The sequence below is a fragment of the Abramis brama genome, assembly GCF_963993115.1.
Source record: "Abramis brama genome assembly, contig: SCAFFOLD_57, whole genome shotgun sequence".
Lineage (NCBI taxonomy): Eukaryota > Metazoa > Chordata > Actinopteri > Cypriniformes > Leuciscidae > Abramis > Abramis brama.
In genome coordinates this window covers 102,818-129,829 of record NW_028156057.1, presented here as the reverse complement: position 1 = coordinate 129,829, position 27,012 = coordinate 102,818, and the positions used below count along the sequence as shown (strand labels likewise).

Here is a 27,012-nt window from a genome sequence, read left to right as displayed (position 1 = left end):
AAAAAAAAAGCCGATAAATAATGGAATATTTCCTTCAGCTGAGACACTTCAGGTTCGCCATTATGGTTTTGAATGGCTTGAAATATGATGGGAAAATATGAAATATGATACAGTTAAGTGCAACATGCACAGCACAAGCCTTTCATATAGGCTACATAAAATTATAATGAGAACATTTTAATTGTGCACTTGGGACATGGCTTTTAATGGTGAGACTTTTGTTTGTTTTTTTGTAATCAGGCTCTCAAAAATTATAAAAATATGTGGATTTAGATTTATTGGCCAGTATGTCGGTTATCGGTTTTGGCCAAAAATGTTATATCGGTGCATCCTTATTTAAAACCACATGGGGTTCCAGTGTTAAACTGGAATTATTGATCTTGTTATGAGTACAAAAGGTTGCATACTGTGAATAAACAAACAAGCGCACCTACACAACGGGAAATGCACACTTCCAGAGAACTTCCCTCCATTAAGTCCCTACAAGATCACCACACCCTGCTTAAAATAACAACTTAAACCAGCCTAAGGTGGTTTGATGTCTTGATACAGGTTTCCCAGGCTTCTTTAATGTTAAAAAGTGCACACAATCCCTTTACTGGAAACCAGTTTGGGATCTTAATACCACTTTAAGATGGTTTAAACTCTTTTTCCCAGCATGCAAAAAGCACAAAATTGCTCATGAACACAAGCTGATTGGTTTAATTTAAAACAAATTAAAGACTAGCAAGGTACAATCATAGTATTATACTTTGATATATGACATTATGCATATATATATTTACTACTCTAAGGTATTTCAAAGGACACCATGGAACTGTCATGTAAAAAACATGTAATCACCATCATCCATATGAACATTACGTAAAATTATGGCACTTTTTACTAGTGAACGCAAACATCTGACATTCTGACAGCAACAATTCACGAAACACTAACAAAAAATCTGTGCAAAAACCCAAAGCATCATTAACATCCAGCTCAGGATAAAAAAATCAACAAAAAAAAGAAAGAAATTGATAAAATAGTGCGATTTAAGAAAAAACTCAGACATAAAACGTCTCTCACCAGGTGCAGCATGTCATAGATGGAGTCCGAAGAGCGCTTGCTGTGTCTGTTGCGTTTGAGCACAGACATGACTGACTCAGGATCAGTAGAAACGGCTTTGGAGAGAAACACGCCGGCCCACTGTCACTGACGCTGGATCAGTTTCAGGAAACGCCTCAGAAATCACAGATTCACTGCTGCAATACCGACAACATCCCTCCGCTTATGACAAATAGAACAGAGAGAGAGAGAGATGGAACGGGTAGCTCTTTTCCTCCCTCTCTCTCTCTCTCTTTCTCTCTCTGTCGTTCGCCCACCTCCTCTCTGCTCGTCCAACTCCGTATTCACCCGCCCGTTCTGATGCGACACCACCTCATTTATCTTCTTTCGCTCTCTTTCTTCCTGGCAGGCTGAGCAAACACTGAGCTACATGAGTTAAGATACTCAACACACAAGTAAAAATAATCAAGGGTGAATGGAGAGAGGAAGAGGAAAAGGAAGAGGAAGTGGTGTTCATGATGGGCTGGGCAAGTTCAACTGGACAACAATACCATCACAGTAAGATAAACAGACAGCTGTAGTTAGTGATATGCAAAACTACTAATCTTAAAGGTAGTATTAGGTGGGTCGCCTGAAAGACTAGCTAATTAATCATCATAAAGTTAAATTAAATTATATTTCTTACCTGAGCAGCCAATAAACAAATGACCTTTTACTTGAACTACCAACATATACCTATCATTTGAGATAATAGATCAGAACGTTAGTGTACTTCTTTTGCGATTTCCCTACAGTGGGTAAAATTTAATGCAACAAACTTTAAAGGTTTTTAATGACCACTAAGGTAGAGATCACCTCTTTTAGATTAAAGGGATAGTTCACCCAAAAATGAAAATTCTGTCATTAATTACTCACCCTCATGTCGTTCCAAACCCGTAAGACTTTCGTTCATCTTCGGAACACAAATGAAGATCTTTTTAATGAAATCTGAGAGATTTATGACCCTCTATAGACAACTAAGCATCTACAATTTTGACGCTTCAAAAAGTTCTGGTCTTAATGGATATTTGCTGGTCTCTCAGCCTGGAAAAACTTTTTTTTTTGCTGTTGAAAAAGTGCCCAAATCCCTCTAAAGCCATCAAAAACATAGCTGGAAACCAGTCTTCTATCATGTTAAGACCATTTTAGGTTGGCTGGCTACTAATGTGCAAAAAGCACAAAATTGCTCAATCACAATCACAATCAAGCTGGATTCAGGTTCACCTGACCTCTATCAGATGCTTTACTTATGTTTTGTGGAGTACAAAAGCTTGACGGAGGGGTCTTGAGGTGCTTTGTTAAAAGTTTATTGTTAAAACTATTTTTAACTCGACATGCCATCTTAAAACGCGAAGCTTATGATAGAGAACTGTGAGTCATGACTCAAAAGGCCAAAAATGTCTGTCTGCATGTCGATGTCTTTGTCTATGTAAAAGCAGCGCTTAAAAGGGGATGAAGGATTTTAATGTGCAAACTGTCTAACAGCTGTCAGCATGCTAATAAAAGCACCCCCGCTAAAAATACAAAACTAAAGATGGCGAACTAGTCGACTAGTAGTGAAGTAAGAGATGCTTTACTCGCAAATCGAAATCATTTCTATCACAGTAGCTGTGCGTTCAGCATTCAGATGAACAACTCAACTGAACAGCAGTCTCATGATTTATAATATAGGACTGGAGTGAGTGTCTGTTTCATAAAGATTGATCATCTGAACAGCCGTGGAGAGAGAGAGAGAGAGAGAGAGAGAGAGAGAGAGAGAGAGAGAGAGAGAGAGAGAGAGAGAGAGAGAGAGAGAGAGAGAGAGAGAGAGAGAGAGAGAGAGAGAGAGAGAGAGAGAGAGAGAGAGAGAGAGAGAGAGAGAGCGAGAGAGAGAGAGAGAGAGAGAGAGGGAGAGAGAGAGAGAGGGAGAGAGAGAGGGAGAGAGAGAGAGAGAGAGAGAGAGAGAGAGAGAGAGAGAGAGAGAGAGAGAGAGAGAGAGAGAGAGAGAGAGAGAGAGAGAGAGACAGCGGGGGAAAGTAAACAGGATGAATGCACCAGGACTTAAAAGAGCACAGAGAGAAATGCGGCGTCAGATCATGTGATCCAGGCTTCACTGCGGTTCATAAACACACGCTGTGACGGTACAGCGCAGAAGCATGATCATTAAACATGACAAAGTGACGCACCGCAGAACAGTGATACGGCAGAATCACTTCAGCCCTACAGGCTCAAACTGCCTTCCAGTCACGTCAGATGGATTGCACTTTAATTCACAGAAAATTCCTTTCTTTGTCAATATGTAAAGATAAGAAATCTCGTCGACCTCAATCTTTTGAACAGCGATGCACACGAAACGAGAATCATCCTTTACAGCAAGAACTAACTGCCATGTGAATGAGAAAATGTCCGGCGCTGAACACCGAACTTGCCAAATCCTCTACTGAACACTTTTAGCATCAAACACGTCTCCTGATATAACAAATCACACACACCGCACGCCGAATGGCCTGTTAATGTGGAGATCAGCAAGCAGAGAACGTCAAATCAGACTGTAAATGTTCCTTTCACTGCCAATCCAAAGCCCTCTCTAGTCCATCTACTGAATAATATCCCACCAGACAGTGAAGCACTACTAATGTGCTGTTATTCCCAGCTGAACTAGTGAAGTGAAGACTGGATCCTGTAGTGGAGAGACTGTTAACTGCTTATGCAGATGTAGCTGGACAATAACAATGAAGTCAGAGCCTTGGCACAGGGGTTAATGGCTGATTCATTGACCTGTGGCGCTCATATAGAAAAGTTAAGTTCAAGTCTCTCTCTAGTAATCACTTGTCTGTCTAATAAAAGACAAAGAACCCTAAAGTAGTGCTGGGCGATAAACAATATCATATCGAGATTGTGATAAAATGTACGTTAATAACGCTGATAAGCTCTGGACGTTTTCACTCGATATGGATTCATCTAACAGCCGAAATAAACAGGATAATGCGTGTCGCTAATGCGTGTCTCTGTGTGAATGAATGCGCGGTTTCTAAAACTGAAAGATCTTCACGACAAGTTTGGTTTAACTTCAAAGAAATTATGACCGAAATATTTAACTACTGTACACTGACATGTACTTCTCAAAGTAATAATAATAATATATTATCTTATGACCAAGATATATTTTCATCCATGTTTTAAATGTATACAGTTCTGTTGTGCAGCATCTTATTTGACAATTATTTATTTTTTTAAGTTTATATACATTTGTATTAAATTTAAAAACACAGAATCCCTCCCTGCCAAAAAAAAATTTTTTAAATGGAAAACAGAATTTAGGGGAAAAAAAATGGATTTAATGGGCCCTAAATTAAAAGGTAGCTACTCTGTGGAGTGTTATTGTGAACAAACAAGTTTACATGTTTACATTCATCCTCAAGGTCTGAGAAATATGTGGAAAGAATTTCTTTCTCCATTAATGGTAAATGAATATTGTGATAAATATCGATATCGTATGATATGGAAAAAAATATCACGATACTTTATATTTTTGTCCATAACGCCCAGCCCTACACTAATGGCCATGTCACACCAAGCCATCATATAAGAACTAGCGGCGACGAAAGCGGTCGCCTCTCGACGGCTAAAAAGCTGCGCTTGAACAAACCAACTGCACTAAAGGCGAGTGTCAACTAGCCACTAGCCAGTGTGTGACTGTCTATATCAGCAGGAATCTATAGTCTATATTCGTCATTCAAAAAGGGAAAACGAAACTGCACGAAAAGGACTGCAGGACGCATGCTAACATTTTTGAATATCAATCATGCTGATCTTCATTCCAGATGGCTCATTATGAAAATATTCAAGCATTGGAATGCTCAGGTTAGATGACGTAAAAATTAGCTTCGCTAAGCTGAATAGCTAATCAGATTTCTCTCACCACCCGGCGCCGATGCCAATTCAACATGCTCAATCGGGGTCCAACTAGTGTCGACGGTGCGAAAACTGAGCCGCCCCACATTGGCTTGGTGTGTCAGGGCCTTAAGAATGAGTTTCACATCATCAGGTGATTTTAAGGTTTTTAAAATACAAAATATAGTGACCCCAAAAAGTGTTTTAGACACTTGCAACAGCTACATATGCAAATGTAATGAATGCATTAAAATGCATGAATGACACAGCATAATAAAGTATCAAGATAATTGGCAGTTATTCTCAGCACAAACATTTACCCTTTTCTGAGTCATTTTTACAATGGCATTTAGCCTCACCAATTAGTTTTTCTGAAATGTTTTTCCTGAAAATGGACACTTCAGTCACACTTAATATGAATGCCAGTGCATTATAAACATCAAACAAGTAGCATTTATTTAAAAATATATATGGTACAATTTTTATGACTCATAATGACCCTGAAAAGCCGATTTGCAGAGCAAGGTCATTTAACTCTGTCTCTGTCAAAATCATTCATATATTCAGAGCATGAACAGACTGAACGTGCAATAAATTCATTAAAGATATCCTGCATTAAATTCAACAGTATGTGTGTGTGTGTGTGTTTATGTGTATGAGTGCGCACTAAAGCTGATTATGGATTCCTTTGCATTCCCCGTCTGCCCTCAATGCAAGTTTCTCCTCTTTAATAAAGGCCAGAGAGATGGTGCTATGCAAAGAGACAGACACATGTCTATGCATGCCAAAAGCAATCTTCTCCAAGCTCCCAGCGAGACCCAGAGCCCTACTGTCTCTGCTGACCCAAGTACATCTCTCTGCCTGGGCCTGACATCAACACACGCTTCAGATCCAGAACCAACTCAAATCCCGGGCTTATAATGTGAGAGATCTAGTTTCATCATGCTGCACCACTTGCTTGCAGATCAGATGGGGTTTAAAACTTTTGCATTTAATTGGTAGAGCAACCATATTCATTCCAAAAATGTTTCGCGAGTCATATTTCTGCATGAATAATCGAGAAGCAAAACATCAGGATATGCAAATACCGCCATCGCTGATTGGTGCAACAGCTTGGAGCATATTCAAATTGTGTGAACTGCACTTAGCGACAGAAAATGTGACACCAGCAGCAAATGTGCAAAGCTTGACAGTGAAAACTGACAAAATGGACAAATTTCTAAACTGCTGCATCCAATTAGTATGAGAAAGAATTGTTAATGACTTTACACATGAATAATAAGTATACAAGATATTTGCATTTGAGAAGCCAACATACTGGAAACATTCATGATTATAATGAATGCAATTGCATTGACTACACCGTTCTGGAAAATTAAAAAGGTCATTTAAAAACTGAATAGCACTTGCTTATTTTGATGAACGGGGTGATATAAATATACGGCTGGCGTAAAGCATATCTGCACATTTTAAAAGCATAAGAAAATCAAGTGGCATTTCAGATCATTTTCTAAAAGTGGCCCCTGAGTAATTTGAGTATCCCCGCAGTACATTATTCCTCGTACGGAGAGAAACACACTGTTGGACATTTAGGAACTGAGACACAGAAGTGGAGACTATAGGTACAAAGACTGGTTCTGAACCATGTAAGGTCTAGAAATTACGTTGGGCAATGGACAAATATCAGAAAACGTTTTCTTTTTTTTTGCTTCCACTATTAAGGTCTAAACTCAACAGAGCTTTTCTGAAATGAGATTAATAGGGAATTCAGTAAACAGGTTTCTGAAAATAGTTTCTGTATGTAAATGTGGAAGGTCGTGAGGAATCTGATTGGTTCCATCATCTCAACACATCCATCAACCCTGTCCGTCCAATCAAGCAACTGTGACTGTATCCGGCATTGTAAACTGCAGCTTAGAGACGTGGAAGAATAACCAACTACACACACTCTCACGTCTAAATGTGAAACTGTGATGTCTGTCTGACACTCCTCAGATAGAGACCATCTTCTGACAACATTGCTGCCTCCAAGATTATGCCTCATAATAAAGCAATTAGGATGCAAAAAACAATCAAACAACCTCTGTTTTACTGTCATCCGTCTCAACACAAACTAATTATCTTCAAACCCCCACCAACACAAGATACACTGCAGACAGTTCATTATCACAGCTAGACAGATAGACAGACAGACAGATAGATGATAGAGAGATAGATAGACAGACAGACAGACAGATAAACAGATAGATAGACAGACAGACAGATATACAGATGGATAGATATACAGACAGACAGAGACAGACAGATAGATGATAGAGAGATAGATAGACAGACAGACAGACATATATACAGATAGATAGACAGACAGACAGACAGACAGACAGATAGATAGACAGACAGACAGACAGACACACATACAGATAGATGGATAGATATACAGACAGACAGATAGATGATAGAGAGAGAGATAGAGAGATAGATAGATAGACAGACAGACAGACAGACATATAGCCAGACAGACAGACAGATATACAGATAGACAGACAGACAGACACACACACAGACAGACAGCTGGATAGATATACAGATAGATAGATAGATAGATAGATAACTGTCAATAGTCAAGGGTATAATCTGTGTTCCAGTAGATATATTATTTTAAATGTTCCCTTAATGAAGACAGAGTTTGGAAAAACTGTTTTTATTTATAGTGCACCAACTGCTTGGAATGAGATTCAAAGATCATTGAAACTTACTGTATTTATTTCAATCAATGAGTTTAAGTTATATCTCAACCAAACATTCCAAACTGTCTGCACCTGTTCTTAACTTTTAATTTTGTTTTATTGTTGTGTGTGTGTTAGTGTATGTGTGTGTTGTGACTATTGTTTTATGTACTTAATTTTACTTTGTCTGTTTTTATTATGTTTACTGTGTGCTGCTACCTTGGCCAGGACTCACTTTTAAATGAGATATCTATCTCAATGTGATTTTCTTCACTGGTTAAATAAAGGTATAATAAAAAAATAATAGGCAGACAGACAGACAGACAGACAGACAGATAGACAGATAGATAGATAGATAGATAGATAGATAGATAGATAGATAGATAGATAGATAGATAGATAGATAGATAGATAGATAGATAGACAGGCAGACAGATAGATAGATAGATAGATAGATAGATAGATAGATAGATAGATAGATAGATAGATAGACAGGCAGACAGACAGACAGACAGAGAAACAGACAGATAGATAGATAGATAGATAGATAGATAGATAGATAGATAGATAGATAGACAGACAGAGAAACAGACAGATAGACAGACAGACAGACAGACAGATAGATAGATAGATAGATAGATAGATAGATAGATAGATAGATAGATAGATAGATAGATAGATAGATAGATATAGATAGATAGATAGATAGATATGTTTTAAACCGTCCCTCAGTTTAAAAACAGCACAGATGACAGATGGTGAAGTGTTTCTGCAGTTAGATTTGCAGAGTTCAGAGTTTCGAAGTCCTGCAGTTCTAGATTTGGTGAGTGTGAAGGAAACCCACGCACAGACAGGAGAAGTGTCCCAGAGCTGAGCAGAGCTGCACAAGATCCAGGCTAACATCTAACGTCAGGCTAAAAAGATCTATGATCAGGTAAGCAGGAATATTTACCTTTCCATATTCGTCAAACTCAGCGAAGAGCTCTGAGTCGTCGTCTAAACCGTCTCCTGAAGAATCCACGATCAGACCCACGCCATCGTCAAGAATCTCCTCTGTGCAAACACATGACTGAGATGTCACACACTAGTTTTTTGGATAACTGCATTGAATCTTTACAATTCTGGATGATATATAAAAAATATTTTGGAGATTGTGCATTTCTTTTAATTTTAGGCTAATCTGAAACGCTATCAGCTAACAAGTAACATTTAAAGCGATACTTCACCGATTAGCATTAAGCTTTGTATCAGTAGAAACCCGGTAGTATTTTCGAATGACGGTGCTTCCCTCCCTCATGTCCCCCTGAGACGAGAGATTTCTGTATTGTGTGTCTGGAAAAAAAAAACTCTGATGACGCCAAAATCGTCATTTAACATCATCAGAGGCTTTGTTGTCCAGAGGTGAGAGACTCCAGCCAGTAGGAGGAGCTCGTCCCGCATGTCTTCAACCCACCCATAGGGGGATCTCACGATAAAACGGCATCTTTTCAGTTTCGAGTCGACTAGTAGCCTAGCTGTATCATTTCTTCCGACACTGCCCTCTGTAACCGGTAGGCGTGGCTTGGGAGTGTCCTCGTAGGGCAGCGAAGCAAGTGCATTCTGGGAGTTGTTGTCTTTCATCCACATGAGCCAAAAATACATTTTCTGGCTTTTCTCAGTCTAGAAGACACCAACTTCTAAAACAATTTCACATTTCTACTACATAAATGACACAATTTAAACACATCTTTCCAGCGGTGAAATATCCCTTTAACATTTAACATAGGAGTCTTCAAACTTGTTCAGTCCAAGGACTGAAAAGACTTTTTTATCGTTTATATTGTATAAAAGTGAGTGTTGACTTGCAGCGTATGCAGAGTTATTTTGGAGCGTTCATATCGAAACACAGAAACGCTCAGTGAAATGTGCCAGCCGAGGCCTGAGCTCCCTCACCCTGACTCTGAGAGAAGATGTCCGTGTAGAGGTTGTCCACAGCGTCCGAGCGTCTCGGCGGGAGGAAGCAGAGCTGCCGGCGCTCAACAGGGGGCAGTGTGTTTACGGTGAGAGAGAGAGACACCTGAGCGAACGCCACCTTCATGTCAGCGAAGGTCAGAGTGCGCGAGTCCTTCCCGTTCAGCTGGAGAATCTCGTCTCCTGCGTTCAGACCTGCAATCATTTCAATACGGTCATATTTCAGGAGTAGTTATTGCAATCATAGATGTTTCTTGAGATATGCAAAGTGGATGAAGTGTTTTATTAACTGCTTGTACACAGTAAATAAAATGAAATGCTAAAGAGGAATTAAAGAAGTTTAACTAAGGACATACAGAACTGTGAAGCAAAAACTTAAACAGTTTTAGTCCTAAAGACACAATGACATCAAAAATGTATGTCATTCATTTCTTAAGACACAATGTTATCTTATTGCGCACGATTCATAAAGGCATGTTATTCAAAAGAAAAAAAAGGGGAAATTTTTGATTGCTAATGTTTCTCCTTCGAGATCCATTAAAAATACAATTAAATACAAAAACTGCAAAAATACAATCATCTGACTGATAATTAACAAAAAATGTGCTAATCCTAAATTAGAAAAGTTGCATTGGCTGAAACTGAAGTGAAATAAATAAGTACTAAAACGACTACAACACCAGCTTTTTACAATCCAATCAATCGCCAACATATCAAATCAATTTCATTTGTTCTACTTAAATATACTGTTTAACTTTGAAATATGTCACACAAGTAATATAACATGTCCTGTCCTCACTGATGTGAAGACCAGCATCAAAATAAATAGATGCAATACAAAAAGAGCTTTCCATTTGCCTCTCCTCTTCCCTTCGGCTTGCGGGTTTGACCCAGTTCTCTGGCGATGTGAAATGTCAGCAATAAGCCAGTCGAACCTGATCCTGCCACACTGATCACCCAGACATCACTCAGAGAGACCAGGCTCTTATTCAGCATGTGTCTGGATGTCCATAAGCCTGCTTTGATGAACATTTAAAGGGCCATATTCAATATTTTTCCCTGAAGTCAACTTATAACATTAGTGAAGCGAGTACGTAGGTGTTATATACCTATAATTCATGTAATATTGTAAATGTGAATGGTTTTTCTTTATGTAGAGCACTCAAAACTTTGATTTTAGAATTAAATGGACCATTGTTGCTACTGTACCTTTAAGGTTTCTCTTTGCAAAAGCTCCTTTTGTAAATGCTGCAATCTGCAATTTCAAACTGAGCATGGAAAAGCCAGTTTTGCATGATATGTTTCCTTTTAATGCATTGAATTCTTCATGCAGGTGAGCTACAAGTCTGGCACATCAGTGAATCCGGCTTTAATCGTCTCTCTGATTGCTTCTATCTTTTGTCATTATTCAGAGTTTAGAAGGGCTGAGGATGAATCTGCAGTCTTTGGCTCTCAGAAACCCCATAGAGCTGACAACATGTTACATAACACCAGGAGCACAGCACAGATATCACAGTAATTACGTACAGCTTGATTCCTAAGAAGTAGCTGAACAGACAGAGAAAGAGGTGGTGTGTGCATATGTGTGTGTGTGAAAGAAAAAGAAAAGAACAAACCAAGAGACAGGGGTGAAAAGAGAAAGAGAACGTAATTAGGAGGTGGAAAGAAGCTAATGAACCTTTGGCGAACGCTAATCCTCCAGCTCTCACGTCAGTAATGTAGAGCTGCTGCACGCTGTCCTCCTCCACCACAGAGATAGAAAAACCTGCGAGAGATGGAGTGATAGACGTCATAATCACAATCACGAATCAGCCTTTGAAGCATTTGAACCTGCGACCTTTCAGTTACAAGGTCAAATTTAAAAGGTCTGTTCACCCTTTCACATCATGTCATTTCAAAGCTGAATTCTCGGTTCTACCATGGAACATAAAATAAGTTATTGCACTAAACTAAAACTATTAAAAATCGCTTTTTGAAATTGATAAAAAAAAAAAATAATAATAATAATAAAATAAATACATAAAATAAAATAAAATAAAATAAAATAAAATAAAATAAAATAAAATAAAATAAAATAAAATAAAATAAAATAAAATAAAATAATCAGCTTAAAAACAAGTCAAAATTTGCCCTGGTAACTAAATGAGTTGAAGTTGAAGTACTAATATCACTAAAACTAAATAGAATAAATTAAAACTAAAATAAATCAAAGCTAAATAGAAATATCAAAAACTAGTAAAAATGACAAAAGCACATAACAAAATTACTAAAACTTCAAACTAAAATGAAAATTGAAAATAGAACAAATAAAAGCTAATTCAAAATATTAATGAATACTATAATAGTATAAAAAATAATACTAAATTAACACTGCTACGTGGTGTGGATGTAAAATCACGTAAAAGTTTTCAGAAATTATATTTAGTGTATTCTGTGAACTAAACTGTCTAAAAACATGCAAGGTTACTGAGATTAAACTAACAGAATTTGGATGATCATGTGATCTCATTAGTCGTCCAGCATGAGGCGACTATAAGCAAGATAAAACAGTGTTTATTAAGCTGATTTTTCAAAACTACTGTTCATTTCATAACATGTAAACATTTAATAAACATAAAAGGGCTGAGAACACCTGTCATTTCCAGTTACCATTTTAAAATCCCCAGTATAAATAGGTAGGTTGTATAACAGACATGATTTCATGAAAATAACACATTTCTGGGTCTCACCGTAGCCGATCATGCAGGATTCATCCCGATCAAACTGGATCACCTTCCGGATCTTACAGCACAGCTCGATTTCCTTATACAGCTGTAAAGAAGAGCACATTAATATCCCACCGAACTTTGATATTCCACATTCGAAGAGCATAAACATCACACAAGGGAGGGATTGAAAGGCCGAGAGTGACAGAATACAGATCACATTTCACAGGCAAATAACTCTCTGTTCCTGTTTGATCGATTGCATCTGACCTGGACACTCAAAACATAATAAATGAAGACGCTGAACAGAAGCTAGCGGATGACGAATGCAGGGCAGAAGGATGAAGCTTTAAAAGCATAAAGTAATTCCATAGCAGACATAGTCGTTGTTTTTAGGTCAAAAGGAGAGGTGATGATGGGAAATGGGATCAACCAAAACGTCTCCTTTTGTGTGCCACAGATAGAAAAAGACTATTAGACTGAGAAGGAGAGTGGAAGGAAAAAGCGTGTTTGGATGAAGTGTGATGTCCCAGCAGGATTAAAGTAATGAAAGAGCATCTAACCAGCAGGTTAAGAGAGCGAGTTTAACGCCAAACTTACCAGATCATAAATATCCTCCTCCGGTTTGGGGATGTAGAACTGCACTTGGTTCTCAATGAGGAACTTAAGCCGCACGTAGTGTTTAGTGGCGTCCAGTTGGTGAGCCTGGAGAGAGACGGAGAGAGATGAAAGGAGACACACATTTAATGGATGGCATGATGTTACTGGGCTGTATCTTCTTCTTAGTGGGCCAGATGGACAGGAATCACACGTTAAAAATGTCCAAATGCTCATATCAGACAGGATACAGCATGTTTTCACGCAGCTTAATAGCAAGAGGAGAGCGAATAAAATGCTTTTAACGTCGTGCACACACGTCTTTAAAAACCCTCTGAGGGGCGCTTTGAGGAATATCTGAGTTTCCTACACCAGTGACCTTCAGAGGGCTATTCAATTCCCTGAAGACTGAAGCGACTCTCTGAATGTAAAAATCTGGCATGAAAAGAGAAGGAAGAATGTTTCCTGGCGGCACCTTGCAGATAGTGTCCAGCATGTCGAGGGCCGACTCTCCGGGCTGGATGATGGCTAACACAGGCTGGTCGTTTGGCAGCAACACCCATGATGGAGTGAGGTGGTCTCTGGACCAGATGTCATGATCCGCGCTGGGTCTTGGCAGACCTTTCACTGGGGTCTTGGGGTCTTTCTGTAGTGTGATAAATGAAAGCCACAGCTGTGAACGAGATGCTATTCATCATGTGAAATGATGATCTTCCTCATCTCATTATTTCTAATAACTCATCGTGTATCTTAGGTGCAATGTGTGCAAATAGTTTCCAGCTACTATCAATTATTTCTGCAGTCTTTGTCTTGTGCATAGTATTCACATGTTTTCTATGCATGAAATACATTTACACACATGTATAGACTTGCCAAAATATACAGAGCATTTTGCAATTTTCCACAATGCAATGCACTTAACTTGATATTCAAATTCCAGTGTGATCACTGAACTGGAAGCAATATCAAACATGATTTTTAACATATTTTTCAAGGATGCATTAAATTGATCAAAAGTGACAGTAAAGAAATGTATGATTATGCTATAAAAGATTCAAATAAATGCTTGACCTTTTTATTCATCAAATAATCCTGAGAAAAAAAAATGTATCAAGGTTTCCAAAAATATTAAGCTGTTTTCAACATTGATAATAAGAATATTAGAATGATTTCTAAAGGATCATGTGACATTGGAAGACTGGAGTAATGATGCTGAAAATTCAGTTTTACCATCACAGGAATACAGGAAAACAGTCATTTGACAATATTAGGGCCCTATCTTACACCCGGCGCAATGCAGCGCCAGGCGCGACGCAAGTGTTTTTTGCTAGTTTCAGCCCGACACAGTTATCATTTTCACATCCTGCGCCACGTTGTTTAAATAGCAAATGCATTTGTGCCAATTTGTGCGCCCATGGGCGTGCTGGTCTGAGAACGAGGTGTGTTCTGGCGCATTGTTGGCGTGTTGCTATTTTGAGGCAACAGAAATAGACTGTGCCATTGACCAACTCAAACCTGGTCTTAAGTCAATGGCGCAAAATTTTTTTTTGTTATTTAATGAGCACGTTAGTAATGTCCGCCTATAGGCGGGTCCACAACAAGCGTACACTCTGATTATTAAACATATAGGGACACACAGCAGCACACAAACATGCCAAATATTTAAAATAAAAGGATTACAATGTAAAAGATTATTATTGTGTACATTAAGATATGGTGGAATCCGGCTTGTCCCGCTTTAACCTCGCGCACAAGCAGATCCATTTCTTTCCACTATCAAATTCCATCATGTAAATAGCGAATCTGCCATAACTGGCATTTAAAGGGAATGAGAGATGAGACTCTGATTGGTTTATCGCACGTAAATCCCAAAACACACCCATTACTCATTAAGGGAATAGGGACAACCCTTTTAGACCATGCGCTTGGCGCGCCGACCATTTTTCCCGTCGTTAAACTAGCAAAAGTGGATTCGGACACACCCTAAGTGAACTTGCACCGTGCGCTTAGATCGCTAAAATAGGGCCATTAATGTTTTTACAGTATTTTTGATCAAATAAATGCAGCCTTGGTGAGCAGAAGATACTTTTTTTTAAAACATAAAAAAATCTCACCAACCCAAAACTTTTGAACGCTTGTGCATATATTCCGAAAACAGCCGTTAAACATATCACAATGCATTTTCATCTCAACTACCAGTTCACCATTTCTCTTTCTCTGCATATGTTTGAGAAAGTGAATCAGAACATCAGCACTTTAATCTGCAGTCCAGGTCAGTGGATTATAGCACATCTATCTACCATTCCTCCCTGCCAGGCTGAGCGAAAGCCTACATCTCCACCAACGCCAGGGATGAATATACGCCCACACTCCAGAGATCCGTCCCGGAGCGCATCTCTCTAAACAGGGCACTTCTGATTTGGTGTAGTGGGCTTATGCAGTATTGTGTGTTTTTGCCACTTTTATAGATAGTGTAGTATAGAGAGGGAGGATGCATGTTTCTTACCAATGTCTCACTAGCAGAACCCTCAAACATGCCTTCTAGAGGACTTTTAACTGGATCATCTCCTTCTGCAAAAACCTGTTTAAAAACAACATTTAACATTCAGCACAGAGATCCATCAAACTAAAAACAGCCATTAATATATCAACAAGGAGGAACATGTAACCTGATAAACCAACAAAATGTGGTATGCATTTTATCTCCTTGTTAAAAAGAGTGGTGTAGCTGCTGACCATCATATGTTGTGTTTATGGACCTGTTTACATCTAGTCACTTCATGCATTTTCTCTGATCGGACAGCTATCAAATCATGAAAAGACCAGGTGTAAATGCCTTCCAAAATGCTTTCGAGGCGGATTTAAATCTGGTCGCTCAAATCACTTCAGGATGTAGTTTGAGACGCATTCCAGACGAAACTGGACAAGTGTAAATGCATCTGGTTGTTGAAACCACATATGTAAATTTTACTCACAAAATGGTAGAAAATAAACGTGTGAGAATGTGTTATAGGCAGATATGACAGGGCTACTGCAACACGCATCGCCGCAGATGAGCTGAAAATCTCATCAGGAAGCAGACTTCGCAAATTGCCTCAAATGAAAGTGACAAATTTAGACCAGCATTAGATGGTCTAAATGGGTCTTTAGCTGGTCTAAATTGGTATAAATGGGTCATGAGCTGGTCTAAACTGGTCATGAGCTGGTCTAATCTGGTCATGAGCTGTACAATGGGTCATGAGTTGGTCTAATCTGATCATGAGCTGGTCTAAACTAGTCACTAGCTGGTCTAAATGGGTCATGAGCTGTCTAAACGGGTCATGAGTTGGTCTAATTTGGTCATGAGCTTGTTTAAACCAGTCACTAGCTGGTCTAAACTGGTCATGAGCTGGTCTAAACTGGTCTTGAGAGCTGGTCTAAATGGGTCTTGAGCTGGTCTAAATGGGTCAGTAGCTGTTTTAAAATGGCCGATAACTAGTCTAAAGTGATCATTAGCTAGTCTAAAATTGGTCATTAGCTGGTCTAAATTATGAGACTAAATTATCTTACCAGTGCTGATGGCACTCTCTTGACATTAGCTGATGATATAATGCAGTTCATATCTGTTGCTTTTATTGACGTGAACTGAATTTTGTGGAGACACACATTTATGTGGCCAAGTGTAGAGTTTTAACAAGTAAGATAAGCTATCCGATCAGTAAAAACGCATGAAGTGACCAGGTGTAAACAGGCTCTTTGATGCATGTTCTGTGCATGGGATGCTGGTTTGTCTTAACGTGCAAGATTCGTTGGTTAAGCAGCCCAACCTGCATGTAGAATGTCTGGACCAGCATGTAAATGAATGTGCATTTTATTTTTTAAGCAGGGCCGGTTAATCTGTGCACATGCATGTTCATGCATTCAGGAAGAAAGCGCTAAGTATGTGTGTGTGTGTAGTTTACCTGGTTAATGCTGGGATGACCTTTACTCTTTCTCTTGGAGTGGGTGTCCAGACCCCACAGTGAGGAGAAGCGACTCTTGCGTTTACTGGTTGAGCGTGACATGGCTTGTGTCCTTCGTCTCACGCCGCTCTCAGTGCGAGCCGCCACCTACAGACACAAAACAGCTGCATGAGGTACAGGAACAACATTCATACTGTGTCCCAGCGATCAAACTGACTAGACTGCTCCTAGCAGGAGTCTGAGATATGAACAGAACTGCTGAAAAACTCTCGTTCTCAATGATTCGGTCACACTGATGTTCATAAGCTTCATTCAAAAAGTGGTTCAGGAATAAGTTGTCTAAACTTTTCATTAGCTGGTCTAAACTGGTCATGAGCTGGTCTAATCTGGTCATTAGATGGTCTAAATAATACATTTGCTAGTCTAAACTGGTCATTAGCTGGTCTAAACCGTTCATTATCTGGTCTAAACTAGCCATTAGCAGTCAAACTGGTGATTAGCCAATCTAAACTGGTCATTAGCTGGTCTAAACTAGTTATCAGTAGAGCAAGAGGGTTGCTAGCTAGACTAAACTGGTCAATGGTCTTAAGTGATCATGACATGTTCTATACTGGTCATTAGCTGGTCTAAACCAGTCAAGTTGGTCATCAGCTAGATTAAACAGGCCATTAGCTGGTCTAAACTGGTTATGAGTTGGTTTAAACTGGTCATTTGCTGGTCTAAATTGGTTTAGATCTGGTCTAAACTAGTCATTAGAGGTGCAAGCTGGTCTCAATGTTCCAAAATTCAGTTTGACCACCTAAAGCTGCTATGACCAGCTGGTAGCTGGTTTGTTGTGGGTTTAAGATGGTTTACAAGCTTGCACCAGCTAATGACTAGCTACCACATTCCAAAATACAGCTGCTTTTCCTGATTATTAGCAGGAAAACTGTCCTGGGCAGCATTTCTCAAAAGCAGCGTGAGCTAAATTGATCTACTTAGGCTTACAATGCTTTTGGGAAACAACCCTGCTTGAATCTGTTTGAGACTTTTCCCCCAGCAAACACAAAGCTCACAGAAGTTGATCGTTATTAATGTTGACTGCATCAATGCGTTTTCTGGAGCTCTCCTGCATTAAAAATGACTGATCAAACAAGAAAGCAGCAGCACAACAGTGTCCATTTAATGAATGCAAACAGTCTTGGAAAGAAAAATAACCATTAGACAATTTTTAGAGTAAGATTTCCCTATAAATTGCATTCAGTCTATTATAATTGTTGTTGCTCTTATTTTCTGTGAGATTTTTCAGCAAAAACAGTTGGCAGATGAGACTTTCCCGACCAAAATCGAGTCTGCTAGTGGGACGTCACATTTAGAAATAAATTAACACAAATATTCATTCAACAATAAGCGGCAAACACACAAAAATGCCTCGCTTCCTGTGGTCACTGGGGTCCGGGTGAATTTTAAAGGTTAGTGAAGTGTTAGGCGAGTTCTTTTAAGTGTCATTCAAAAATTATACACGCTCGTTGTGTTGAACGCGCTGTGGCATTTCTGGGTCTCCTGATGGAGAAAAGCACTCCGGCTGCATCAAAAACCCTCTCAACTGCTCTGAACCAAGCCATTATTCGAGAAAAACAGCACAAGGGCCAACAGCACTTCATTTGGACTCAACACTTATCCTCTCTCTCCATCCTCTCAAAATGTGAATACTGAAGAACATCCCCACCCCCTCCACCCAAAAAATTCATCCAAGATGCAAGGACAAAAATAAAATCTCCCTGTATCCCAGCGTCCTCCAGCTCCAACAAAGAACGCCAGAGCTGGAGGCGAATCTGAGGATGGATGGTATTGATTAGCCGGAGCCGTGGCCCACATCCAACTGCAAATACACCGACCAACCTTTCAACTACTGTTTCTTTTTATGCCAAAATCCATTACCCACGTACACCAACACTGACGGGAGAGAGGGAACCAGGTTAATACATACATTCTGGGTAAAAATAGAGCAATACAAATACTCTTGATGTTGGTTTCTAAGCAATGCAACTTCTTGAAATATGTTAGAGACTATGGGACAGATTTACTAACAGCTTGCATCAGCGCAAACCCTCTTTTGCCGTTAAAAAAAGTACGGTCAGGATTTACTGAAGACACTCAGTGAAAAATTAGCGCTGGAAAAGCCCGGACAGGGTTATTTTTGCATTTGTAGGAGTTGCCCTTTCACATTTATGGGAGGAGAGTATTTAAATAAATCATGCTTATTGATTTACTAAGGTTTGCGCTAGTCAATTTATATATATATATAAACAATTATACAAAGAATAAAAAGCAATTATGGAATAAATTGAGGGATAATCACCAGCGCATGGAAGGAGGAGACCGAAAAGATGCCCAGTCGGCCCATGGCCAGTTTGGTGGGTCGGGAGGCGAAGGCCAGCAGGCGTTTGGGGTTGGGAAGCTCGCCGCCCTGCAGGCTGGACAGGTAACAGCGAAACCGAAACAGATCCATGTGAAACTGCTCTAAATTCTGCTCCCACAGGAAAATCTGTGAGGGAAAGAGAGAAAAAGTTATTGGTTAGAAATGTAGGCATGTGAGAGGTGTCAAAATGATCATTTCATTCTCTCAAAGATGTCCAAAAAACAAGATCAAAACATTACATTTAGCCTAAAGGAGCATCTCTAGATATCTAGAAGTTTCCGTGCCTTGTGTTCGCTCAGGTTGGATCTAGTCGTCTAATAAAATGGTGTTTCAAGGGCAGTGGAGTGCGTTTATACACCACGCCGTCTCCTCCCAGCCACTCCGGGATGAATGTTTTTTTGAAGACGGCGGAGGGGGCAGTGGTCCAGGCAACTCACAAAGTAGCAAACAACAGCGCCACACATTCCACTGGCAGCGAGGTCTGGGACTCCGCAGGAACTCAACCCTGCTGCCATTCACAAGGGCACAATGCGTAACCCGACGCTGCTGCCAAAATTTAATACCCACACAAACACAAATGCACAGGCACCCGCTAACCCTCCTCCTGATGGGCCGTGGGCCATTCTGATCTCCGTTTCTTGAGTAAACATCCAACGAGGAGAACTTGAACTTTTGCAGCAAGTGTGTGCATGGAATTATTATTGTTCTGTCAATATTAGGGGCTTTTGCACCGGATAGTTCGAGGAACTAGCCACCAGGATGGTTCCCCGAGAACTAATGGTTCCCATAGGAACGTTTTCCTGGTTGCATTCGCACCGCCAGTAGGAACTATGAAGTGACATAAACCGTGCTTGTTGTAAGGACTTTTATTTTGACGGCGCGGCGGACCTTTATTTTGACGCCGCTGAGAACGCCAGAGCCTGAGCACACATCGCTCGCATTCTCCATTCTCGTCTAATACGTTATTAGATAGAACTGTTATACATAGAAAGTAGACAGAAATGAAAAGTTGTTAGAGTTTGCCATGTGGTTGATGTCCAGTGTCGCTAGCTGAGCAGAAAAGCATTAGCATGTTTTGCTTGGTCCCCTCAAAGTTGCGTTGGATTTTATCCTTCGCGTTAAGGTTCATCTATCACTGTTTTCCAAGTTCGTGGAGTTCATTTCTGGAGTAAATATATAGGTTATAATCTGTGTGTTTTTAAAAATGGCGTGTTTTGCGTGCGTTCAGCCAATCAGCGAACACTAATGTCACTGGTAGTTCCTATAGTGCTGGTTTAGACCCTACTCTTAAGTAGGAGCTAAATTAGTTCCTCTAAAAGGAGCTCCAAGAACTAAAATTGTTAAAAAAAACCCTAAAAAAACCTGACAGCATCAAAATTACACTGATGAAAATCTGCAGATAATACAGCGCTGAGTGAGCGGACACCGAGATACTGATACAATAATTACGGGAAACAAAACAGAACAGACAGAGACTATTCGACAGCTATGTAAAACTAACACGTTTTGTCTTAACCAGATGAAAGCAACAACAATTTTGAACGTCAAGACATTTTGTCTGTCATTTGTTTACATTTTAATCACGTTGTGCCCACAAATCCATACATAAATATATATATTAATGATGTAAAAACGACTGAGTGCACCTCAACATCAAATATGTTCTGATTGGCTGTGGTTTTGCTGCTTGGTGCCGTATTTCACTTTCAGTGGATGATCTGACTCTGAACGTGTTGTATTGTATGTAAATTTGGACCCAAACGTTGTAAATAACCAATCAATAACCTGCTCCAGAATGGTCTTCCTCTTCTTGGAGTCGGTGACAGCAGAGAGCTGCATATCTCCCATCTTCTTCATCTTCTCATCCATGTCGATCTTCTGCTCCAGCTTCCGTATCTCCGCGCGCAGCAGACGCACCGTGTCTTCGCGGTGATGCTGACGGGCGAAGGCCGCGGCACAGGCTGAGTGGATGGCCGTGATCCAGTTTTCAAGCTCTGTCTGACTGCAGGTCTACAGAAAGAGGTGAAAGGGTCAAAGGTTAAATAGCATATTAACATACTACTCTCACTGTTTCTTATGGTATGTAGTATGCATTTGGTGCACGGTAGGCAAATTCTCTGTATGCAAGGAATCGCTTGTATTCCAACCCCGGTATCCCACAATGCAATGCAATCAACTTGACTTTGCATTCTCAGAGTGATAAAGTTAGTAAGGGTGTAATGATACCCTCATATCACGATTCGATACATATCACGATACGATTTTATTGCGATACTCCAAGACATATAATAAATGATTAACAAAAAAATTACTGTTGATTAAAATGATAAATTTGGTGTTGCATTGTGGGTGTAAATGAATAGGCTTGGACTTGGTGCTGGATAATGGTGACACCAGAATAAAAATATTCATGATTCTGAAGCTAAAAATACTGAATTATTTCGAATATGAACTCTGTCACTGACTAGATATATTTAAAATAATGAAGGCCACTTTTTACTGGTAACATCAGACATTTAGCACTACCAGGACCCACAAATATACCCCCATTGCATTATTATACATTATATTCAACATTAAATATAGTGGTTTAATGTAGTACTGACACTAAAACTCTGTAAACTTGATTTTTTTCATGCACAGTAATTTTCATTTTGAGTGAACTACTGTATACACAATACATATTGTAACTGTCCATGATACATATTGTTGCATTTTTGCGATATATTGTGACACGATATATAGTTACACCCCTAATAAGTAGCTAATAGCTGAGAGTTTTGACTTTGAAATACATTTTTTATTATTAATAATTAAATGAGCCACATGATTTGTTAGGCCTTGACAACAAAGTAGCATACTACTGTTTATTTTGACATAATGCACACTGTAAAAAATGACATTTAGATGCATTTAGCAGATGCTTGTGTCCAAATCGACTTCGAAAGAGGAACAAATCTGTAAAGAGTCAACAATAAACATATGGTTTATTAGGCAACTAGATTAGGTAAAAAGTAGTATATGGTGTAGTATGCAGTAAGTATGTTACTATTCCATTCTGAGCTAATAGTGAGTCAAATATTTAAATATGAATCTCTCAGTTCAGTATTAGCATCTGAAAAGGGGTTTTCCACAGTTACCTGAAAAAGGAAGGAGTCTCCGAGCGAGTTACTCAGGCAGAAGACAAAATCTTTTTTGGGGTGTTCCGGGACGGCCTGGACGATGCTGTTCTCGGCCCACACGGCATGTTTAGGGATGCTGTTGTGATCGATGCCCGATCGCCCGTCTGTCTCGTAGAAAAACAGAGTGCATCCTGGGAGGACAAATTAAAACAATCACTCAAGCATCATACAAGAGTTAATGTGAGTTCAATTAACACTACAGACTCAGTCGCTGTTTCCAGGGGAACGGGAGCAGGATATCCAATAGATTGGAGTTTTACGGCTTTATTGATTGAACTCTGCTCTCCAGTGGCCAAAATAAGAAATGCAGCGCTGCTTTTTTAAATAAAATCTGATATAATGTACACACACTTGATTGTTTTAGCTTTGAGTTTGTTCTGTTTTCACACTGCTGGAAAAGCTACAGAGCTTTCTAACATGTCAATACTTTGTGTGTACCAATTACATCATTCAGGATCCAGTTGAGGTCAGTAAGATTTATTTTTTGGGGGGAAGGAAATTAACCTAAGACCAATTAAAGTTACCATGAAATCAAAATAATTGACAATTCTTGTTTTTTTATGCAATATTGCAGTATTTATTTATTATAAATGTTTTATCCCTGCACATCATTATTCTTGTAATTCATATGTCCTCCTCGTAATCTTTAATCAAAATTCTTGCAGTTACATCTCTTCTCTTCTCTGATGATGTGTTTACTGGCGCGAGGGCGGGACAACCTGACACACACATGAGATTGACCAACAGCAAACCACAACCATGCAATCAATTCCCAATAGACAAAATCAAGTCCCGCCCTACATTCATTCTTGTTCAAGAAGCCGTTTATACGTTTATACCTCGGATATACATCACAATAGGGAACAAAAAGACTACTGCAACTTCAATTTAATTCACGACGGCCTTTAAAAATTATAATATGCAGCAAACCAGCATATTAGAATCATTTCCGAAAGATCATGAGACACTAAAGGCTGGAGTAATGGTTAAAATTCTGATATATATATATTAAATTTTTCATTTTAAATTGTACAAATATTTCACAATATTATATGTTTTTACTCCTATTAGTAGCTGAAAACATCAAATTAGTCAGAATATGTAATAAACGTGTGTCAGTGGTGACTAGTAGTGAATGATAGGCGTTTTAATTCTGCAGATCTTTTTCTGGACCTTCCCATATAACACAACAAAACATAACAAACATAATCGTCCTCTTCTCTTTCAAACGCTTTCACGGGAAGTTGTAAAACCTGTTTGTGGTGTCAGGTAACCGCTCACATCTTTCAGAAACACACACACACACACCTTTGAGGGACACCCAGTAGCTCTTCCACTTGCGGCGAGGGGCGAGCTCCACCTTCTTGTTCTTTTTATGCACCAGGAAGTTTTTGACGGCGAGGCGTCCGGCTTTGCGCACCGTCCCCTGTACGGCGGCCACGTTCAGCAGCGGGTCGGTGTGGTAGGCGGAGCTCAGAGTCACACTGCTCTGCTCATCACTGAACGCTGAGCTTCTCTCCTCGGGAAGCTCGGCCGGGCTCACGTTCTGCTCCAGCTCCTGACGGAAGTTCTCATAGACTCCCTGATCACACACACACAGGTCCAGCACGACTGTTAGCAACGTACAGATGCTAAACTGCACCATAAAACTTACAAATAACATATGATTCACTTGTCTACCTCTGGTCTCATGGAAATAAAGTGCTTTTGGTATAAAAATGCACCCTATTTACATTTTTAATTAAAGTCTCTGATCTCTTACTGTACATAATGTACCATTTATCATTTAAAAACTGTTTTCCTAATATTTCATTAAAATGTAAAAGTGTTTGACACCTCTCTGAAACATCTTGGTGTATTATTAATATTTACCCTTTTTTATTTTCATTATATATACATGAATAAATGGCAAGATGTTCCAGAGGCACCAAACACCAAAAAACATTTTTTTTCATATTCTGCACTGTTTTTTGTGGAATGTACATAGAAAATGTATTTATAAATGATTCTTTATTTATATATAAATAAATAATACAATGACTTAAAGTTTTTTCGCTTGATTTATTTTATCTTAATAAGCATTAATTATTTGCCTACTGCAGTTGTGGCCATGGTGAATATCACGTCACAACTCTTCATTATATTGCAATAAAATATAATAGCGTTAGACACCTCTGAAACTTTATAAATAAATATATATATATATATTTAAAGGTGAAGTATGTAGTTTCTGCAACACTACTGGCACCCAGTGGAATTAACAAAAATACAGCATATTTTACAAACGCCCCTTTCGCACGTTTTTATTGATATATATATTTTATTTGAATTAACAAAACTTAGTTGCTGGGATGTTTGTTCATTGCCAACTGCATGCACTGACGTTGCAACTATCTGATGTTAATGTGTTTTTACTAGGGTTGAAACGATACCCTCATGTCACTATTCGATAAATATCACGATACTGAACTCACGATACGATATTATTGCGATACACCAAGAAATATGATGGTTGGATGGAACATTAGTATAAAAGAAGAACTGAAGAAACAACAGTAATATCTCATATTGTCCACCTGTGTGCCATCTGAGGGTCCGGCTCCGGCCCCGCTGCTGCTCCCGCTGTCGCTCCCGGCGAAGGCGCCCCCTGCTGACGTGGAGTAGACGGAGAACGACGCGGACATGGTCTTATAGCGGCGAGCCTGATGCTGAGACGCCTCGCTGTCCCCCGTCAGCCCGTCGATACCACTGTCCTCATAATCACTGCCGTCTCCCGCCGTGACATCCTGAATACACACGGGAAAAGAAGAGATACACGTGTTTTCAGAAACCCTCATATGACAGACTGAAAGATCCACTCTGATAAACGTGGCTCTTCTCCAACATCTTCATTCCTCCTACCTGTTGGCCATCAGAAGCGGTGGACATGCTGAAGTGAACATGTTAGAGATGGTGAAGAGAGACCACAGCGCTGTCTGACCTGTGCTTGGCAACTTATAGTGCTGTAATGTTGACTGTACAATTACACTCTGTACTAATGCTGGGGAATGATGGGATATTAGCCACCAAACCCGGGATCTAGCGGGAGTCACATGACTGGACTGTGCGGCCCAGCATGCCATTCATCTTCACCCATGGTGCCTCACAGGGAGGGAGAGTCACAAGGATTTCCTGGTTTTATCTTTCTTCTTTGTTGCTGTAGCAAATGCCTACATGTCACTGAAACGCTTGAGTATGTATGTATGCACACGCATACTGTATATGTGCATGAAATACAGTCCAAAATAAATTCTCTCTACCTTTCCTTCTCATTCTCTTTCTCTCAGTCACGTTCCTTTGTCAATTACAGCTCATTAGCATGACAAACGAAGCGAGCTGTTCTCACAGAAGTCTGACTCCAGGATCTGGATCATCAGGAAAAAACAACCACCACCATATGGACACTGTGACAGTCCACTACCCACAATGCACTATGACTGTCAACACACATCGCAGTGATTGACAGTTAGAGCGTCTATAGGAACGTACTGTGGTGGTACTATGGTAAAGTGATGTTAATACCATGGTACTTTAATATATATCGTGGTATTACAAGGTACTGCAAAAAACAAAACAAATAAAATGATGTCCAAATAACCATGGTAGTGTAATGCCATTTTTTTTATTTTATCTATAAATTTAAAAAATATGAATACAATTAAATAACATTATGTCATGTAACATTTTATGGATTTTTTATGTTTAAAAAAAAAAAAACACATTAATAAATGTTTGAATTATTAGTTTTTTTTATATTTTATCAATAAATATTCAAAATATTATCATCTTTATAGTTATTGTTTTATTTTATCTATACAAAAAATAAATATAAATACTGCTATATTTTTTATAACTATTATTTTTACATCTATAAAAATGTAAAATATAAATCACATTATATTTTTATAAGTTTTTGATTTTTATATATATATATATATATATATATATATATATATATATATATATATATAATTATTTATTTATTTTTTTTAAATAAAAATATAAAACATCTTTTTTTTTAAATAATTTTTTTTTTTTTTATAAACATACTTTATCTATGAGCTTCAAGTGAAATCATAACACTGTCTGATGTGAAACAATAGTGGGGTTTGTGTGAACTCACACACAAATGAGTCATTCATAAACACAATCTCTCTACATGAGGAGATCCTGATGGATTCTGGGAGATTAACCGCAGCGAACATTCATAGCAAGAGTGAAATTCCCTACTGTACACCTACACTAGCACAACATTACACTCACATTCACTGAATGACCCTAATCATTCAAACAAAGCCATTCATGTTCAATGAGATTTGCTCATTTGAAACAGCATAAGTATCCTCAAAGTTTATGTAAATGTCTAACATGATGCGGTAGGGACCAATAGGAGAACAGATAGTGGGGCTCATGTGATCACATAGAAAATAGCAACAAACAGTAGAGTCACTTAGAGATTTCAACTGATTTAACTGCTGTCAGTGTGAACAGAACCCATCTTTACATTAGTTT

At 39.0% G+C, this 27,012-nt stretch overlaps 1 protein-coding gene across 3 annotated transcripts in view; it reads right to left on the bottom strand.

Annotated features, from left to right (window-relative positions):
• LOC311077103 (rho guanine nucleotide exchange factor TIAM1-like) overlaps window positions 1-27,012 on the bottom strand; it is an 84,793-nt gene that overhangs the window by 16,867 nt on the left and 40,914 nt on the right. For 2 of the 3 annotated variants that reach the window (XM_084138897.1, XM_084138898.1), the window contains exons 4-16: window positions 25,038-25,247; window positions 23,770-24,043; window positions 22,420-22,592; window positions 21,065-21,289; window positions 19,220-19,405; window positions 16,879-17,025; window positions 15,444-15,518; window positions 13,413-13,583; window positions 12,941-13,045; window positions 12,365-12,446; window positions 11,314-11,400; window positions 9,618-9,830; window positions 8,638-8,738 (exon numbers count right to left, since the gene is read on the bottom strand). In XM_084138897.1, coding sequence (XP_083995023.1) covers window positions 8,638-8,738; window positions 9,618-9,830; window positions 11,314-11,400; window positions 12,365-12,446; window positions 12,941-13,045; window positions 13,413-13,583; window positions 15,444-15,518; window positions 16,879-17,025; window positions 19,220-19,405; window positions 21,065-21,289; window positions 22,420-22,592; window positions 23,770-24,043; window positions 25,038-25,247 — 2,049 coding nt within the window. Of the gene's footprint in view, window positions 1-1,068; window positions 1,494-8,637; window positions 8,739-9,617; window positions 9,831-11,313; window positions 11,401-12,364; window positions 12,447-12,940; window positions 13,046-13,412; window positions 13,584-15,443; window positions 15,519-16,878; window positions 17,026-19,219; window positions 19,406-21,064; window positions 21,290-22,419; window positions 22,593-23,769; window positions 24,044-25,037; window positions 25,248-27,012 lie in introns of those variants that run through there. The other variant, XM_084138899.1, reaches the window with a different exon arrangement.